Source organism: Tenrec ecaudatus, chromosome 4 (genome assembly GCF_050624435.1).
Source record: "Tenrec ecaudatus isolate mTenEca1 chromosome 4, mTenEca1.hap1, whole genome shotgun sequence".
NCBI classification, from domain to species: Eukaryota; Metazoa; Chordata; class Mammalia; order Afrosoricida; family Tenrecidae; genus Tenrec; species Tenrec ecaudatus.
Genome location: NC_134533.1, coordinates 109,986,605 through 110,006,416, shown reverse-complemented (window position 1 = coordinate 110,006,416; position 19,812 = coordinate 109,986,605). Strand labels below are relative to the sequence as shown.

General features: G+C 46.7%; 1 protein-coding gene across 1 annotated transcript; it reads left to right on the top strand.

Annotated features, from left to right (window-relative positions):
- The first annotated feature begins 2,502 nt into the window (after window positions 1–2,502).
- On the top strand, window positions 2,503–13,952 carry PLET1 (placenta expressed transcript 1). Its single transcript, XM_075548762.1, has 4 exons — window positions 2,503–2,724; window positions 8,136–8,346; window positions 10,671–10,732; window positions 12,849–13,952. The coding sequence occupies exons 1-4, from the start codon at window positions 2,547–2,549 to the stop codon at window positions 13,109–13,111; spliced, it is 714 nt and encodes a 237-aa protein (XP_075404877.1). The 5' UTR covers window positions 2,503–2,546; the 3' UTR covers window positions 13,112–13,952.
- The last annotated feature ends 5,860 nt before the right edge of the window (window positions 13,953–19,812 follow it).

Here is a 19,812-nt window from a genome sequence, read left to right as displayed (position 1 = left end):
TCCAGTTCCAGAGTATGTCCATCGCCCTCCCAAAAGCCACAAGCTAATTAATAAGCTGACACTTCCTAGTTTCCCCTCCCCTGGTCCTTGGCAAACACTTTCTTTTTCTTTTTTTGGGGGGGTGGAAGAAACAAAATGATTTATTTACTAATGATTATCAACTACAAGCTATTTATTAGTGGAAATCCAGCAATTTTACAAGTTACGAGATCAATATATACAAGCAATACTGCTTCTACTCTGATCAATTAGAAAACCTGAGGACAATTATAAAACTACCTCACCGACAAATGCAATAACAACTGCGCCCTACCAAAAGGTGTGCAAGCTCCTACACTTTAAATGGTAAGGATAAAATACTAATAATATAAAGAAAAACACAAATAATGAGTAAGAAAGAAAAGACCACCTTCAATATTTTAAAAACCAGGCAAGAAATTTTTGTCATGGACCAAGCAAGAAATACTTGCACTTAGAACAGACTCAGGTCGGGTAAGAGGGAGGTCAACTGACCAAGTATCAAGTTCCATCCAGCAGAATCAAGATTACAATGGCAACCACTTTCCTTCTCTGTGAAGTCTCCAAACTCTAAACATTTCACGTAAAGACCAGCAAACAAAATGTGGCCTTTGGCATCTGACTTCTTTCCTTTATCAGGATGTTGTCTGGGCTCATTTGTACATGCTACCACCACACCACCATGGAGCACATTCCGATTCGGTAATCCTATCGATAGCATGTGTCCATGGATGGATAGATAAAATGTGATATTTTATTTACCCACTCATCCAAAGGAAGACTTGAGTTGTCTCTTCTCCTTAGCTGTTAGGAATAAAACCCAAAGTCCACTACCATCCAGTCGATGCAGACTCATAGAGAACCGAAAGGACAGAGAAGAACTGCCCTGTGAGTGTCTGAGCCTGTAGCTCTTTCCGGAAGTAGAAAGAAGCCTCGTCTTTCTCCTTCAGAGAGGCTGGTGGATTCGAACCACTGACTCCCCACCCCCAACACATAACCCCTACAACTATCAGAGGTCTGACAACTCCTAGAAACATTTGTGTACACACATTTTTGTGTACATGTAAAGCTTTTGATTTTCAAACCTTAAACTCACTGCCATCGAGTCAATGACAACTGACCTCGACCCTCTAGGTCAGGGTCGAACTTGCCCTGTGGGTTTCTGAGATGGCAATTCTTTATGGGAGCAGAAAGCCTCATGCATATTTAACTTCTTGAAGAACTGCTGAACTGTTTCCAAAAGTGAGTGTACCCTGCTCCATTGCTCCTTACCTGAGTCCCATACATTGCCAGCAAAGAAAGAGAGTTGCAACTTCAGACTCTGACCAACACTTCTCATGTTGATGAGAACCACCCTAGTGGGGTGTGGAGTCCCTGGGTGGTGCACTCAGCTATGAACCAACAGGTGAGAGGTTCAAGCCCACCCAGAGGACCTCGGAACGGCCTGGCATTCTGCTGCCGAAAAATCAGCCACTACAAACCATATGGAGCGCAGCTCTGCTCTGCCGCCCACGAGTCACCACCAGTCAGTCCACTCCACGGCCCTGGGCTTGTCAGTGAGAGTAGAGTGGTGGTAACTCCTTGTGCTTTTGATTTGCATTTCCCTTATGACGAGCTAGAGGGTCACGAAGGGTTTGGCTTTTTGAGAATGACTAATGGGGAAGAGCACCATCGTGTGCACATCTAGGCCAGCTGTATCATTTCCTCAGCGAAATCTCTGTTCCAATCTGCTGTTTTTTTCGACGGGTCTATTTGTCTGTTATGGCTGAGCTGTAAACATTCTTTACAGATCCAGATGTGCAACACTCGCCAATAAACTAGCTTGACTCAATTCCAGACTTTTCCTTTTCTTTCAATTCACAAGAAATATTGCTGTCCTTTTTTTCTCTCCTTCAGTGAGAAAACCATAAAAAAACAGAAGGGAGACAAAAACCATATTCTCTCTTTTTCTTAGTAGGTTCTTTGTGGTGGGAGCTTTGGGTAGTGGGGGAATGCGAGCTCCAAAGTATGGTTTCTTCCCAAACAAATAAATATGAATCCCAAAGCAGCCTCTTTCTAGTTCTAAACTAATCAAAAATTAACCAGGGATTGTTAGTGAAGAGTTAGCTTAAGAAAGGATGGAAGATACCTACATTCCAAGAAAGACACTTCAAAATTGGAGCAGGGGTGTGAAGATTACACAACTTGGACTTCCACTTGGCCTACATATAACTCTCCTCCACGGATTCCTGCAAATGACAGGTGCTGAGATGAGCCAGGGCCAACACCGTGGTCAGTATAGACTTTTTTTGTGTGTGCCACATCTGGAATTGGCAAAAGATCACGGGTGACCGGTTCCAAGGATTCATTCTTGGTGAAATCTTGGACCAAAATCCAGTCTGACAGTTCCTTTTAGGGAAGGAATGGGAGGGCGATTTACATGTATGACCTCATCCACAAAGCTCCAGCCCTGGAGCATATAAACAGGAGGGTGCGTTGTTCATCTTCCCCAGTTCCAGGCACAGGAGTTCCCCGGACCGATCAAGACCATGGCTGTCCACAGTTCCAGGCTGCTGCCACAGGGGCTGCTTCTGTGCCTGCTGCTTTCTCCTGCCCTCTCTGCACATGCTTACGACACCTGTGTGCTCTTCAATAAGCAACGCACCACCATGGGCCCTCCTATCAAGGTCAGCCCAGCAGTCTATGCCAGCAACACACACTACGAAGGTGAGTAGAAAGCAAAGGCTCTGCTGCCCTTCATATCTGAGGAGTGTTCCGACGAAACCCCTCCATTCTCTGCTTCAGAGATCCGTGGGAAGTGGTGGAGTAGAGCTGTGAGGTATCTCCACATGTGAGAATGTGTTTGGGACGGAAGTATTTCTGCCTGTTCCTTCTGCTGAGTCCTTCAGGCCCCAATGCACAGGTTAACTGAACCTTCACAAGAAAACACCTAGAGCAAGCTCACGGGCTTGAGAAAATAAAATGGGCATTATCATCCTTTAAAATGATGCTGATGTCATCCCAAGAAATAGCCTTTTCACCTTCTGAGAAGGCAGTGACTGACAGCGGTGGTGGTGTATTGCACAAGCCCAGGAGGCACGGCTCCCGTTCAGTCTTGGCTGGACAAGCCAGTGAGTTCTGCAGGTTGTCTAGTTCTTTGTCTAGGAGGGCCCTGGAAGGCAAAGAAGGCAAGTGACTGGCTGTAGCTCTCACCGCTCGTTAACCTCTCACTACTCATTAGCAGCAGAACCAGCACACGAATCCCAGTTTTTCCATTCCTCACTGCTTTTCTCCTAGGAAGGGCTTATAAATGTTTTCTAAATATTCCTTTTTGGATCATCAGGACCTCAAAGTCAAGGAATATGCTTTCTGGTGAGTTTCATACTCACCACCACACTATGTCACCTGGAGCTTCTTCGCATGAAAGAATGGATTTCATCCTCGTGACAACCTGTTGGGTAGACGCGACTCTCATTCCCATTTTATGGGTGAGAAAACAGAGGGTAAACACAGAGGCTAAAGGAGTTTCTCAGCTCACGAAACGTCTCTGAGGGTGAATGGAAGCATCCTACCCTACCCTTACCGTGAGGCGATCAACTTCTCCGTTACAGTCGGGAGAGCGGAGCTTTCTTACCGGGTACTTCCTGTGCCAGATGAAACTGCTGCTATCACTTTCCCAGTTTTCCTGATGAGTTCAGGGAGATTAAGAAAGTTATCCACGGGAACATAGTGAGGAACAGCTATGTTTGAATATACGTGACACTTTTTTCTTTCTTTCTTTTGGCTGCCTTCCTTTTTTCACTGCCCCTCCACTTTACCAAGTGGGATGTCCTTCAAGGACTTGACATGAGACAGTCTCACGATCCTGGTGGCATAAGCCCAAATTTGTCCAGCATCAGAGGCTGTCTTCCAGTCTACTCTGTTATTCTGTCTCTCAGAACTCAAATCAAAATTTGCAGAGACAGCAGCCAGAGTGCTGTCTGCCCCATGTCCTAATACTTCAGGCTCCACCCCATGACCCAGTACAGAAAGCCTTCACACGATCACCCTGGCTCATCCTGCGTTGGTTGTTCTCACGGGGACTGTGCTTGAGTGTTCGGGTGTGACAGCCAACTCTGCCCTACTTCCTCAGGCAACAGACCTGGTCCTACCAGGGCAGGGAGGTTAATCTTGTCATTCAAGATGAGGACCAGAAGGGCACATGTGTGGCCTCCTGAATGGGGAGAGAGCTGGAGGTGTCACACTACTGAGAGGACATCTCCGTCACTTAGACCATGGTTCTCAACCTGTGGGTCGTGACCCCTTTGAATCAGGGGTTGCCTGATTTATAACAGTAGCAAAATTACAATTAAGAAATAACAATGAAAATAATTTTATGGTGTGTGTGTGTGGGGTGGGTCACCACAACATGAGGAACTAAAGGGTCACGTCATTCGGAAGGTTGAGAACCACTGACAGGAGGACATGTCATGTGGCGTGGCGTGGTGTGGCGCTGTTAGCATGGAGGCAGATATCACAAGGATCTTAAGGAAACGGTGAGCAGGGGATCCACGAGGTCCTGCGGTTGCTAGGTGCCGGCCTGTTGCTCCCCACACATAGCGACCCTGTGTGCCACAGAGGAAACCTGCCCGGTCCAGCGCCAACCTCACAGTGGTTCCCACGGGTGAGCCCATGGGTGCAGCCACTGTGTCCCCACGTCTGGTCGACAGCCTTCCCTTTTTCCACTGCCTCTCCACTTTATCCACCGTGTTGTCCTTTCCACGGGGCTAGTCCCTCTGACAACATGTCCAAGTGCGTGCGTGAGACGGAGGCTTGAATTTTCCATCAGAGCTCAAATGCATCGATCCTCCTCCGGTCTTCCTTCGTCTCATTACCCTTACTCGGGGAAGCAGGCAGATGGGAGGAAGAATTGCAAGACCCCTTGAAAAGAATCATGCTGGGGCGAAGGGAAATCACAGCCATGACGGAGGGGGAGGAAGAGGAAAGCAAAGGCTCACCCGTGTCATGCCGTCCCCAAACTTCACGCCATTTTATCTCAGAAAGGATGGAACTGTGCTCGAACCCCGTGCTATGACTCCCTGTGGAATGGCCGAAGCAGAGAGTCAAAATCTCGTGCCCACAGAGACGTGAAGTGCCAGGCCCCACAGCTGTGACGTGATGTCCTTCGCTCAGCAGGCATACCTGGAGAGGCTGATGAGTAAATACCTTCACAGCCCACCCCTTTCCTTATTTAGGCCCTCTCATTATTTTTTTTAATTTTGGGGTGTGTGTTAACATTGGTAAGTCACGTGTCAGTGGCTTGGAAGCTCCCAAAAGATATCTTGGGCAATATCTTCTGAGAAGATTGCTGGCTCTGGCTTGATACAGTGGGAAAATTCCGCCCAGGGAGGACATTTCCGTGGAGGCTCTGCTGTGTACGCACCTGCTCCCACTTCTTACATCTCAGGACAAGAGGGAGGTAGCTCACCTGTCTTTCCTGGAGCTTCAGCTTTAAGGCCAGCTGCTGAACGTTAGCAGTCCATCAGCGGGTCCTTCTTTAGTGTCCTCCATGTGCTCGGCACCGGGCCGGCTAGACACTGACCCAGATGATACCCGTGTGTGACACAAGCTAGAAGCTCAGTAAGTGTTTAACTCTACAATTTTTTAAATTACTGTTTCAAAAACTAACCTCACTGCATGGAGTCGATGCTGACCCTATGGGACAGGGTGGAACTGCCCCTGTGAGTCTTTGAGACTGTCGCTCTTTCCGGGAGCAGACGATCTCCTTTTCCCCCCTCGGAGGAAGACTGGTTGCCCCAAGAGTGGAATGAAAGACGGCAAAGTGGGGCAGAGCCATGGAGGGTCACCAAGCTCCTGTGCTGGGTCCTATAGTAGACAGGAGAGAAGCAGAAATGTCCTGGCACTCTAGAAAAAAAGGTACACACGGGAGGTTTGAGCGAGGAGCATGGCCTGCAGGAAGTGGCGAGGGAAGAGGAACCCTGAGCTGGCAGTCGTGTAATCCAGGTGCCCGCAATGGATTCCCAGGGGAAGGAGGAAGACTCAAGCCAAAGTGCCCAAGGGAACCCAGCAAGCCCCTGCCATCAGTGCTGACGGACTGAGACTGTCCGTCTTCATGGGTGCAGACAGCCTCGTCTTTCTCCCTCAGAGGGGTTGGTGAGTTTGAACCTCGGGATAAACGGTGCCACGGGGGAAGCAGAGCCTCTTGGAGGAAGTGGCCGGCTCGATGACTATCTGAATGGCCCTCTCATGAGTCACCTCCACATTCCCCTGATGTACAGATCTGTGACAAATAGCAGCGTCTCGAGGAGCTGCCCGTGGGATCAGGTCAGCTGACCTCAACTGGAAAAAAACAAACTAAGAAAAAATATCAGACTCACCCTCACTCACTCACTCTCTCACTCACTAACTCACTCTCTCACTCACCCTCACTCACTCTCTCACTCACTAACTCACTCTCTCACTCACTAGCTCACTCTCTCACTCACTCACTCACTTTCTCATTCACTCACTCACTAACAAAAAAAAAAGAAAAAAGATCAATATCGTTTGCTAAAAAAAATATCACGAGCAATTTACTCAACACTCACCATGTGTTAAAATGTTTACATTTTCACTTTAACCTCCCCCAGGAACCTTTCAAAGTAGGTATGTGTCATATAGCACCATCTCCGTGCCTCACTGCCTTGAGTCAGTTCTAGCCCACAGTGACCTGATGGAAAAAGAACTGTCCTTTCTCTATTGTAAACCTTACAGGAACAGAAAGCCTCATCTTTCTTCTAGGAACTGGCTGGTGGGTTTGAACTGCGGACCTTGTGGTTAGCAGTGCAACACACTGTGATCCATCTCCACATTACAAAACAGAAAACGCAATTCCGACTCACGATGACCGTGTGGGACAGTTTCCAAAATGATAACTCTTTATGGAAGTAGAAAGGCTCCGCTTTCTCCCACAGAGCGACTGGTGGCTTCGAGCTGCTGACCTTTCCACTAACAGCCCAATGCATAACCATGACACCACTAGGACTCCTACAGTGAGGAACTTAGAAGGAAATCAGGCACCTAGTGGACCCTCAGTAACTATATATAGAGTGAAGGGTACACACTGCTCCTAAATGTGAGAGCCAGAATTTTCGACCCTGGATTGTGCTGATCCCATTGTCCTGTACCACCAATGTTCACTGCTTCAATTAAGTAAAATCTCTGAAAACAGCTCCAGTGGCTGAGAGGACGTTGGTGAACAACAGCTTAGCCTGGAAAGACTCCTGCTGCTGCTGCCACACCCATCGCTCATGACCCCGCACTCTCACACAGAAGAGGAAAGAGGGGCTTTATGCCCAGGATCTCGGACCCAGTCTGCAGCAAGATCAGTGCCAAAGTACAGGTCATTTTACCCAGCTTTTACCCTAGAAAATTTGGAGAACACAAGAAAGCACTAGGGGGGAAATGTTTTGATCATCTATCACTCTACTAACAGAAACACTGCCGCGCTCCGTACTCATGAAGGGCAGGTGGGAGGGGAGAAAGGAAGAGTCAGTGCTTAGAGGACAGAGGTTAAGCTACGGAAAATGGAAACTTTGGGGAACAGATAAGGTTGATGGTTGTACAGCAGGACAAGCACAGTCCATGTCACCGAACTGTCCCTGTGGTTGCTGTGGTTAGGAGCAACTGTGTCCAATGGCACCGTGTCCGGAGCGGTCCCATGTGCCACAGGGGGAGCACTGTCTGCCCTGTGCCATCCTCACAGTTGTCCTTATGTCTGAGCCATGGATGCAGCCACTGTCACTCCATCGCGTTCAAAGTCTCCCTCTCCTTGGCTGCCTGCGCCCCTACCAAGCATGATGCCCTTCTCCAGGACTGGTCTTTCCTGCAAACATGTCCAAAGTGCATGAAGACATTAGAGAAATATGTTCTTTTGCTACCTACCTGTTTACCACAATTGTTAACGCTACCACAGCTAAGAACTTCTTATGTTTCCCTCCCGACATTTCCTGACGGTCTTGCAGAAGTGGGGTGATACGATGCGTAGCTACTGTTTTGAAGCTTGCTCTTCCCGCACATCGCTGCTATTCCCCAACCCTCGACCCTTTTCTCCCTGTCCTCATATCGATGGCTGATTGATTCCTTATCATTTTCTCTAGTCACTATCCCTGTGAACAACAACACCGTCTCTGTGTACCTGCGAGCTCTAGACAAGAGCTATAACTCAGTCGGCACCTGGCGAAACACCAGCCAAGAAGTCCAAGGGTGTAAAGGCACTGGCATATATAACCAAGAAGCCTTCAACGGCACATCCTTCCGGGCGAACTGGCTGTCTCCGAGCTTCTCAGATGTCGCTAAAGTCAAGATACAGTAAGAGCCTCTCTATATAGGATTTGCTTTGATCTTTTACCATTTCACCTTAGGGGTACGTGGTTTTAAATTGACCTTGGAGAGCTCCAAGGATGAATCAGATCCACTGTGTCAGATTCCATAGTTCCCCTCCCTTTGGGATGTAGTGGTTACATGTTGGATTGCTAACAGCAAGGTCAGCAGTTTGAAACCACCGGCCACTCCACACAATGAGTCAGCATCGGCTCAATGACAGTAAGTTTGGTTTTGGTTTATTCATGGTCAGACCTATTAGCTATCGGTGTTTACAACACACACACACACACACACACACACACACACACACACACCAGTTCACCAGTTTGGGTCAATATAAAGAATATACATAGGAAGAACCAGACAGCCTATGTGATTCCAAATCTCTATCCTCAAATGGGGAGAGCATGTACCAAAAAGACTCAGGTGGGAACGGTGAACAGAAAGTATGATGGCACTGTAATATCACTGGCCGGTCCTACACCGTCCTCACCGTTGTTCTTACGTTTGAGCCAGTTCTGAGCTCACACCAAATACATGCACACGCATTCTGCAGCGAGGCCACCTGGGGACTCACAATACAATCTCAGTGAACCCTCTCTTTCAGCTAGGGATTTGTCACCAGGTTTGTTTGAAACCAGGTGTTGAGAGGTACTTAAGCTTCTGATTGCCATTTTGCACTGGGAGTGCAGGTCTGACCAGTATGAACAGCCGCCAAGTCTCCGTGGGTGGTGGTGGTGGTGATGATGAGAATGTGACGACTGAGCAGAGCCACCCTGGCCTGGTTGGACCCTGGGGGTTTCACGGGAAGGGCTGCTAAGCTCACAGAGTAGTTCCCAAGAGCAAAACCTAAAGGAAGCTGCTTAGAATTCAACCGCCTGGAGACAGCAACTGCTTAGAAGCCAGCCAAGGCTAATGAGGAAAATCACCCGCCTCTCACCCCACCTCATTAAAGCCTTGGCCCTCCTTACAACAGCAAAGACCAGCCGTGCCAATCTGCAAGCGAAACAGCACACTCCCGCTGATAACGTCTCCAGATGCTACCCCCACCCCCTCACCTGTGAGGTACTGGCCCCTCTGCTTGTTGAGGATGTAAATTCCTGGCCAGGGCCAGCCGGGCTGATCCAGGTCAAGGGAGCACCCTATGTTAGGTGGACACAGGAAACCCAGGAATGACCTTGTGCTGGGTATTGTATTGTGCAGAGGACACAAAAGAAGTGTGAAGAGGTCCTTGCCCTTAGGCCAGTGGTTCTTGACCTTCCCAATGCCAAGACCCTTTCATACAGGTCCTCATGTGGTGGTGACCCCCAACTATAACATTATTTCTGTTGCTACGTCATTACTGTCATTTTGCTACTGTGATGAATTGGGCGACCCCCGTAAAAGGGTCGTTCGAACCCACAGTTTGAGAACCACTGCCATAGGGCTTCACAATCACTCATTATACAGAAATATTTACTGAGGGTAAACATCCCTTCCTCCAAAAAGCATTCCCTAAAGCCCGAGACCAAGATAGGGCTCTCTGCTTAACATCCACTACTCCCTTGGATATGTGATTAGTTAATTCATTAGCAGATTGCTTGCTAAGTGCACACAAGGGCCACTGTCCCTTCAGCACCAAGCGGAGTCCTTGGCAGTAGAGCACTCGTATTGATTATGCGTTGTATGGAGGAATAGGCTTTGATGTAATAATGGATCCTCTGATTTAATAACAACAAACAAGCTGTACACATTATTTAACAAACATTAGTAAGCACCTACTGGGTGCCAATAAGAAAGAATTGACAACAGAACCTGCCCTCAAAATATGGACACTCCAGGAAGAGGAGGATCCTCAGCATGGGTGTGGCTCTCTGAAGAAGATGTGTCTGTGTTGTGACATCCAGGGAAAAAAAGACCAGACTAATGTCAGTCTCTTCTGTCCTTGACCCCAAGATCCCTCACAACCTTCATCCAAATGACCTCTTCCAATCACCAATCCCATCAACTTTCCCACCTCGAGCTTCTCCCTCACAGGTGGGTACACACCTCTGGTCTTTTGTTCAAGGTGCCCTGCCTCGAATGCCCATCTCTGTCGCATCTGCCAACAGACTTAAATCTAGACCAAGCTTGTAAGGGCTTTCAAGGTCACGTACAGAATGGACCAATCTAAGTCATCTACTAATTGTATGGTAAAGAGAGCAAGGGAACAAGTATAGGCTAGGGTCCTCAGAGACGGCTTCTCTTGGCAAGCATGTGAGCTGAACTTGGGAGTCTCACAGTTGAGGTCCTCACCACTCTCTCTTTCTGTGCGTGATTATCCTTTACAGAGTCGTCACTATCTACAATGATCAGAATGCCTCGTATTCTTCTCTGTGGCTGGATAGTACAGGTAAGTCTCCTCAGCGCATTTCTCTCTGAAAAGCAACTCCATTGGCCTGAAAACACTGAGTGGCACAAATAATTTGTACTCATCTGATGCCCGAATGATTGGCATTCAGATTCACCCAGTGGTGTCATGAAGGAAAGGCCTGGGGATCTGTACCCCCAAAGGTTACAGCCCCATGGAGCAGAGAGACTCTGTAACATTTGGGGTCACCATGAGTCAGAATCCACCCAACCGCTATGAGTCGTTTAGTTTTCAATTATGTATTCCCCAGATGTCAGTTTATGCCTCCTTAAGAGCGACAGGCTCTTTCAGCCTCTCATCCCACGCCCTCCCCAAAGGTTAGGAAACAAAAACCCTCCCCCAAGGTTTCTGCAAATGCTCACAATCCCCTTTGCCTCCAAACTCAGTCTCCCATTGAAGCGATTTTAACCCCACAGAGATACAGACAGGAAAAGCAGCTCCTTCAAAGTGCACAAAGGCTGCATGGGCCCGGCAACCTTTCACAGTTAAAGTTAACCCCAAGGTTAAAGTGGGGAGGAGGGGAAGGAGGAGGAGTTGTGCAAAGAAAAATTTAATCATAGAAACAGTCCTGCTTTTATTACTCTTTAACACCACCACACCACAACCAAAATTTTCCACTGACCTTGCATGGGTTTTAGTTCACACCATCCTGAAGCCCTTTAAGTGACTGGACAGTCTCTGGGCAAACAGTGATGGTTGGAGAGCAAAACTGTCATTGGCACTCATTCCCTAAGGCAGACTATGCCTGCCGGACTGAAACAGGAAACGAGAGTATGGTAGTCTCAAGTTGTCAACGAGGCTCTGCTTTCTACTAAGCTCCATGCTAACAAAATCCAATTTCACAAAGAGAAAAGGGGGGATGTGTTTAGACTTTCGGGCTCAGTGGGATGGCAGAGGAACATCTGCCCAGGGAATATGCTGACTGAGATAAGATGGTCACAGAACCAGCCGGCACCCTTCAGGCAAGCAGAAAGGATGAATGCCCACCGGAGTCCATCACAGATGTTTCTTTTCCCTTTTGCTTCTTTCTTATCCTCATTGCTCTGGAGGGATCCTAGCTCACAGGGAGCCCAAGGGATGGAACAACTGCCCGTAGACTTTCCTAGGCCGCTGTACTTACAAAAGCAGACTGCCACGCCCTTCTCCCATGGAGCGGGTGGTGGGTTTGAACCACTGACCAGTTAGCAGCTGAGAACATTGCCTCCTCCTTATATTTCTCTCTGCATTGTTGCCTGGGCGGTACAAATGGGTCAGTGCTGACTATTAGGTGAAAGGTTGGTTGTTAGAAACCACACTGAGGTACCTTGGGACATCGAGTTCATCACTGGTTCCCAAAAGGTCACAACCTTGAAAACCCAAAGTCGAACAGTTCGACTTTTCACATCTGGGTCACTATAAGCCATCCTAGACTCAGCAGCCAACATATCCATTCCGTGTTTTCTAAGATCAGACCGTTTTCCAAGGCTACAGAGCTGATGCTCTCTGCTAGCCAAGCAAGTCAAACTACTGCCGTGTGAAAAGGATCAGTGTCCAACACCACAGAAAGTTTCAGAACTGGGATGGCATCTTTCCCTTTCCTGTGAAGCTGAGAGAGAGGGCAGCTCTCGGTTCTTACAAGTTTCCCAGGCAACTCTTAAAATTAATAAGAGAAACAAAATTGTGTCCTTCTGAATCATATGTGCACTGACATTAAACAGTAATATTAAGAATATACAGAGTCTAACCACCCCATGACAAATTCAACAGCTATCTACATTCAGTCAGTTTTGTTCCCCAGCACCCCCCCACACAGATGTTACTATGAAGAACAGTGCAGACCTTAAGGTCAAGAAATGTCTCTTACTTATTTTGGTTCATTGTATTCTGTAGCCCCTAACATGACACCTCCTTTACATACAGTTATACTTGACAATTATGTATTGAATTTTTCCCATGAATTTCGATGCCCATGTAGGGTTAGGGTAAAAAATTTTTTAAAAATAGAAAAAAAAGAATTTTGATGCCCATGTTCTACCAGATTAGCCTCCTTTTTCTAATTCCCACCCACCCATTGCCCAACACAAATTCTAATGCCATTGTGGTGGTGGGTGTTTTCCAGCAATGACCCCAACCATGACCCTCCCGAATGTTACCAAACCAACTATGACCAGCCAGACGGTGACCAGCCAGACGGTGACCAGCCAGACGGTGACCAGCCAGACCAGGAGCAGCCAGACCAACCAGGCCACAACCAGACAAGTCACAACCACCACTGGGAAACTAACCACGAACATAAGTTTTGGCAACAAAGTATACAGCAGCCCCATCAGTAGTGCCATTCAGATCCTGTTCGTCTTCCTCATCAGCCGGCTCCTCTTCTAAAAGGAAGCGAGGACACATTGCTCCTGATCCCCACTGCACCTTCCTATATGCAGCTCCAACTCAGTGCACGGACCTCGGTTTGAAAGATGGCTTGACATCCTCTATGTGCAAACTCTACCGCCACTACTTCCGGCCAAGGTGGAAATCTGAGGTCACTTGGTAGAGGGTAGTGTACCGGTAGCCAGTCAACTCAGTGGTGGCCTTGAGTCACCAGATATTCAGCTGACATTTTTCACAACAGAAAACTATGCTTTCTGTGACTACTTAGATCTGACCTGGTGGTACAATGGGTAAGTGCTTGGCTGCTAACTGAAAGGTCAGCTACTCCAACCCACCCTATGGCTCTGCAGGAGAAAAGATCTGGAGCTCTGCCCCCCTGCCCTGCCGATTACAGCGTAGGAAACCCTCGGGGACAGTTCGGCTGTCCTGTAAGGTCGCTGTGAGTCAGAATCGACGTGATGAGACATAACAACAAAGCTAGCTTTTGTGTTACCTAGAGTTCTACCTCTCAGTTGAGCGCTATGAGATTTAATTCCACGATCAAAACTTTCCTTCATTAGCCAGTGATTTCTTTGTGCCCCAATTCTCCATGTAGAGAGTTTTTTCTAGCTTCTGTGACTAAGAAAAAGAGACATCACAGGTAGTCCTGATGCTACGGGAGACTTCTCATTTTATCAACACCAGGGGAGCTTTGAAGGGGGACAAAAAGAGGAATGTACCCTGGTTGGGCAGCCAATGATATGAAAAGATCATTGTATACAGGCATTTTTCTATATTAAACCAAACAAATTATATTTCCAACATTAATAGTGGGTTGTATTCAAATGTAAATCTTCAATGCATGATTGTTTTTCTTTTAATTGAAACTTTGAGAATATTATCTATTTTTTCATTTATTCAGACATTAAACAAGTAAAAGAATGATGAGTGTATGTATGTTTTCGTTTTATTTTGACATCATTTTACTGGGGGTTCTTACAGTTCTTAAAACATTCCACACCAAAAAAAATTAAAACTAAAAGCATTCTATACATCAATTGTATCAAGCATACTTGTATATATGTTGCCATTATCATTTCCAAAATATCTTCTACTTGAATCCTTGGTATAAGCTCCTCTTTTTCACCCTTCCCTCCCCACTCTCCCACCCTTGTGAATCCTTGGCCAATTATATTGTTATTATTTCATATTTTACACTGTCCATTGTCTCCCTTTACCCACATTTCTGTTATTCATCTCCTTTGGGAGGGAGACTATATATCCAATCTTGTGATGGGTTCCCCCTTTCTCACCCTTCCCCCTCCCTGACCATCCCCCCAATACTCATGATATGGATACTCCCATTACTGTTACTGAGGGGTTTATCTGTCCTGAATTCTATGTCTTGAGAGCTTTTCTCTGTACCAATGTGTGTTCTCTGGTCTAGCCAGACTTGTACATTAGAACTGAGTCATGGTCATGGGGGCAGGTAGTATTCAGGAACTAGAGGAATGAGGTATGATTGACTGGTGCTACACTGCACCTTGGTTGAAACATCCCTGATACCACTTCTGTGAGGGGCTACCAATTATCTCCAAATGGGCTTTGGGTCTCCACTCCAACGCCCCTCTTTCACATCAATATTGTTGTTTGTTCTGGATCTTTTGATTCCAGATATCTGGTTCCATCGGCACCTCATCATCACACAGCCTCATGTGCTTCTTCAATGTGGGCTTTTTTTTGCTTCCCTGCTAGATGGCCACTTGTTTATCTTCAAGTCTTTAAGACCCCAGATGCTTTATCTTTTGATAGCTGGGCACCATCCGCTATCTTGACCACATTTGCTTATGCATCCATTTTGTCAGAAAGGTGAGTATAAGAGTGCCAGGTGTGTTAAGGGAGTCATGAGTAGAGGCCCAAAGTCTGTCTCCTATCTTAATACTTATATAAACATATGTACATTGGCCTCTATCCCTTTTATTATAAAATATTTATATATATACATTTTTACACTTACAGATATACATGCCTATAGCTATACCTCTATAAATAGCGTTTGCCTATTTCTTTCCTCTATTTCCTTTACTTTCCTCCTATCCCACTATCATGCTCACCCTCCATTCGACTCTCAGTATTTCCTCTTGGATACATTGCTCTTGATCAAGCCCCACCAGCATTATATGCCCACCTCACCATCAATTTTAGGTCTCTTATTGTTCTCTTATCTGTTTGTTGGCTCCCTACTCCCACTCCCACTCCCTGATGCCTCCTCCCCCATGCCTCCCCAGAACCACCGACCCTGTAGTTTTCTCCTCAGGATTATTTGTCCTGTCTATCTTATATAGATAGACATAGGGTGAAAGAAAAACAAACCATTATAAAACAAACAAAACAGAACACGGGAGTAAAAAAAAAAAAAAAAGATACCTCCAGGTCTGTCTGTTGACCCTGATGTATGTTTTCAGATCAAGTCTGATGAGGTGCCAAGCCCCGCCTCCAAGTCAGAAGTCTATTTTCAGGATTCCTTGGGGACTTGGTGACTTTGCTCCCCTTGCTGCCCTGTTGCACTCCCTTCACGTTTCACCCCACTGTGCAAGGGCAGGCTGGGCGGGTACACTTTCCACACAATGTCTCCAGTGCTGTGCCCGTAGCACTATGGGTCAGTGAGGAAATGTCCCGTCTCATGGTTGGGTCGGCCCTACAGTCCTCTCTATGCCCTGGCTGCTCCAGGCAGGGAAATCGTCCCTGGGGCTTGGTGGGTCATGATGAGGTTCTCTCTCTCTCTTTCTTTCTTAGTTCACTCCCATGTGGTCTGAATAGACCGTCCTTCTCCCCAGGCTATATCTTCAGTGTTGTCTCCTGTGTTGCTCTCTTCTGGGGAGGGGTCACCATGGCTTGGCTTGGGCCCGCCTGCATCATTCTCTGTTAGTTCGCTGCTCCATGCCAGTGTATTTGCCCCCAAGGCTTGGCACTCTAGGATGGGGTCTGGTCCCTCTCTCCCTTTCCTGTAAGAACATAAACAAGACCCTCCCCATGGGTGTATTTGTGACCTGTTCCCCATCACCCTTTTCTTTTTTCTTCCTTTTCTTTCTCCCCCTTTTCCCCTCCATTTCAGTTGACTTCCATTTGCATACCTGAGTTGGGTCAGACCCCTGCCAAAGTGCATTAAGTAGCTTGTCCTCTTTGCCCATTGTGCTTTTTGAGCTTACCTCAGTGGACTCATGTCGTACTTGTCCCTTTGTGCTTGGCTAACTTCACTTAGCATAATTTCCTCCATCTCTTCCCATGAGGCGATGTGCTTCATGCATTTGACACTGCTTTTTAAGGTTGCACAATACTCCATTGTGTGTGTGTTTTAATCCATTCTTCAATATATAGAAATTTAGATTGTTTACAGGTATTTGAAGTTGCGAACTGTGCCACAATGAACACTGGAACGCAGATGTCTGGTCTTTGTGTCTTACTTGTTCTGAGTATATGCCCAGTAGGGGGATTTCTGGAGCATATGATAGCTGGTATGGCCAAAAAGATCTCCATAATGGCTGCAGGTACCTACAGGACCACCAGCAATGGATGAGAGTTCCTATCTCACCACACCCTCTCCAGCACTTTCTACTTCTGATTTTTTTAATTGGGCTACCTTTGAGGGTGTTAGATGGTATCTCATAGTTGTTTTAATTTGGATTTCCCTTATGGTTAATGATGAGGAACATTTTCTCGTGTTTATTGGCCATTTGGAATTATTTCTTGTGAAACTTCTGTTTAGGTCTTTAGCCCACTTCGTCAGTAGGCAATTTGGTTTTTTGTTTTTGTTTTTCTTGTTGTAGGCCAGCAGAGTATTGCAGATTTTAATAATAAGGCCTTTGTCTGATGTGTCATTGCTAAAGATGTTTTCCCATTCCGTGGACCCTCTTAGTACTCTCTTGGTGAAGTATTTGGACATGCACAGGTATGATATCTTCTGTATATCACACTTGTCGATGTGTGCTTCCTCTGTGTGTGTGTGTCCTTCCCTGTTTCCAGTAGCCTAAGTAATCCCTGTGTCAAGGTTTTTAGTGCTGTCCCAATTCGCTTGCTGATGACCCTAATAGTTTGGGGTTTTACTTTGAGGTCTGTGATCCACCTTGACTTTATTCTTGTGCATGGAGTGAGGTGAGGGTCTTGCTTCATTTTCCTGCAGGTAGATATCCAATTTTTCCAGCACCATTTGTTGAAGAGGGTATCTAATTCCCTTTTGAAGATCAGTTGTCTGGATGTTGATGTGTTTATTTCTGGGTTTCTGTTCTTTTCCATTGGTCTGAGTACCTGTCATTATACAATTACCATGCTGTTTTGACCACTGTGGCTGTATCCTAAGTGTTAAAGTCAGGTAAAGCAAGCCCTCACACTCTGTCCTTTTTATTGAGTTCTCTACTAATTCTGGGCTTCTTCCCTCTCCATATGAAGTTGGTAGTCAGTTTTTCCAATTCCTTGAAAAAAGATGTTGGTATTTTTATCGGGGTAGTGTTAAATTTATATACTGCCTTGGGTAGAATTGATGTCTTTACTATATTGTGTCTTCCAATCCATGAGTATGGGATATTCTCCCATTTATAGAGGTTGCTTTTGACTCGGGGCCTTGAATAGGAGTTTGGGGTCTTCAAAGGCATCTAATGGTCACCTGATTTCCTTTCAACCTCCTCTAGGAGGTCTTTGCAGGCATAGGAGGGATAACCCCCCCCCCCGCCTGTCCCTGAAGCTAGCTACCTAACATAAACACTACTGATTAATATATGTATAATTCCTTCCCATTCATTGTGGGCTACACCCACACTGGAAGGGAAAGGAAGGAAGAGACTTGGAGTGGCTTCTAAGGAACAAAACAGAGAAAGAGCGAGGAGGCATCACTTCCACGATTAAAGGCTGCAGAAATGTGTGACTTTTTTGTTGCCAGCTTGCATACTGCACACACTCTCCTATGTGAAGCTGCCACGTTCTATGGAGTGGCTTACATAAACAGGATCACAGAAGGACGTAGGAGGAAAGAAAGCCTCAGTTCCCCAACCCTGGAGGAAACACTCCTGACACAATCACTTGAGTGAGCTAGGAAATGGATGCTCCTTAATTAAGCCTCCAGACGGTTGCAGCCTTGTGATTGACATTGGACCAGGGGTCCCAGCAAAGGCACACCCAGATTACTAGTCATAGTACAATAAATGTGTATTGTTTTAAGCCACTATCTCTTGGGATAATTGGTTGTGATACAATGGATAACTAAGAGTCTCTCCATAAGGCACTGCACGGTCAGCTCTACTCCACTGTTTCCATTTCCACTGCCCCCACCATGATCCAAGGCCTCCTAGCTAGACTAGTGCAACAGCAACTGGTTTCCTAGCTTTAATCGACAGCTCATTAAAACCAAACTATGGCCAATAAATATATGAGAAAGTGCTCGAAGTCCCTTGCCATAAGAGAAATGCAAATCAAAACAACCATGAGATACCACCTAACACTCCTCAGGCTAGCCCAGATCAGTAAATCAGAGAGCAACAAGTGTTGGAGGGGCTGTGGTGAAATAGGAACCCTCCTCCACTGCTGGTGGTCGTGCAGATTTGTACAGACACTGTGGAAAGCAATCTGGCGATACCTAAAGAAAATGGAAATTGATCTACCTTACGACCCAGCCATCCCTCTACTGGGCATATACCCGGTTGAAGCAGCAAATAAAACACGACCAGTCATATGCGCTCCAATGTTTATTGCGGCACAATTCACAATAGCAAAGACTTGGAAACAGCCTAAGTTTCCATCGACAGACGAGTGGATTAGGAAACTTTGGCACATACACACAATGGAGTATTATGCAGCACTAAAAAGCACCGATGAGCACATGAAACACGTTATTTCATGGGAAGAGCTGGAAGGAATTATGTTAAGCGAGGTAAGCCAGACCCAAAGGGACAGGTACAACATGAGTCCCCTGAGGTAAGTACAATCAGCATGACAGAAATGGGGCATTAATCCACCCAAGGGGAGGGTATGGTTTATATCTCCACAGGGAAAGTGGGACCAGACTTCAACCCAGTGTCGCAAGGTGTGAATGCAATATCCCGGCGTGGAGGACGGAACCGGGAGAGGTCTGGGAGGCTGGCCCCAGCACCATAAATTAAGTGGATTGCTGCCCCTCCCCCGAAAAGAACTTGTTCCAAAGGACGACATTGACCCTGCAGCTATGGGAGATGGACATATCTGATCAGAGCACATGGGAGCAGATGAAGGGGCAGGAGGAGAGAGTGGAGCACACCCTGGCCCACCAAGCCGTGATGATGATGTTCCTGAGTAGAGCAGCCAGTCCACAGAGAGAACAACATGGCTGGCCCTACTATGAGACATGATGCCCCTCAGTGACTAAGGGCGACACAGGGGACAGCACCGGAGACACAGTGTGGGAATTGCACCTGACCTGATCCCACCACACCGAGGCAAATCACTGGGGGAGTGCAGCGGAACAGCAAGGGAATGGAGTGGCAAGGTCCCCAGGGAATGCTGAAAGTGGTCTTTGGGGCCAGGGCGTGTTGCCCCAACAGACTGGACTGGAAAACGCTCCTAAGGGCCAGCAAAGATCCCTGAACTAACTACAAGCTTTTCTCTTGTGAACTGTTTTGTTCTGTTCTTTTTCAGTGGTTTGTTTTGGTTGTTTTGTTGTCTGGTTGTATACTGTTGCTTTGTGTTCCTCTGTCTAG

What these genes read in the sequence shown, in the direction of transcription:
- PLET1 (XM_075548762.1), top strand. Translation starts at nt 2,547, where the DNA reads ATGGCTGTCCACAGTTCCAGGCTGCTGCCACAGGGGCTGCTTCTGTGC. An exon ending in CAGCAACACACACTACGAAG is followed by an intron (nt 2,725 to 8,135) that starts GTGAGTAGAAAG and finishes CATTTTCTCTAG; the next exon opens with TCACTATCCCTGTGAACAAC. An exon ending in TCTGTGGCTGGATAGTACAG is followed by an intron (nt 10,733 to 12,848) that starts GTAAGTCTCCTC and finishes GGTGTTTTCCAG; the next exon opens with CAATGACCCCAACCATGACC.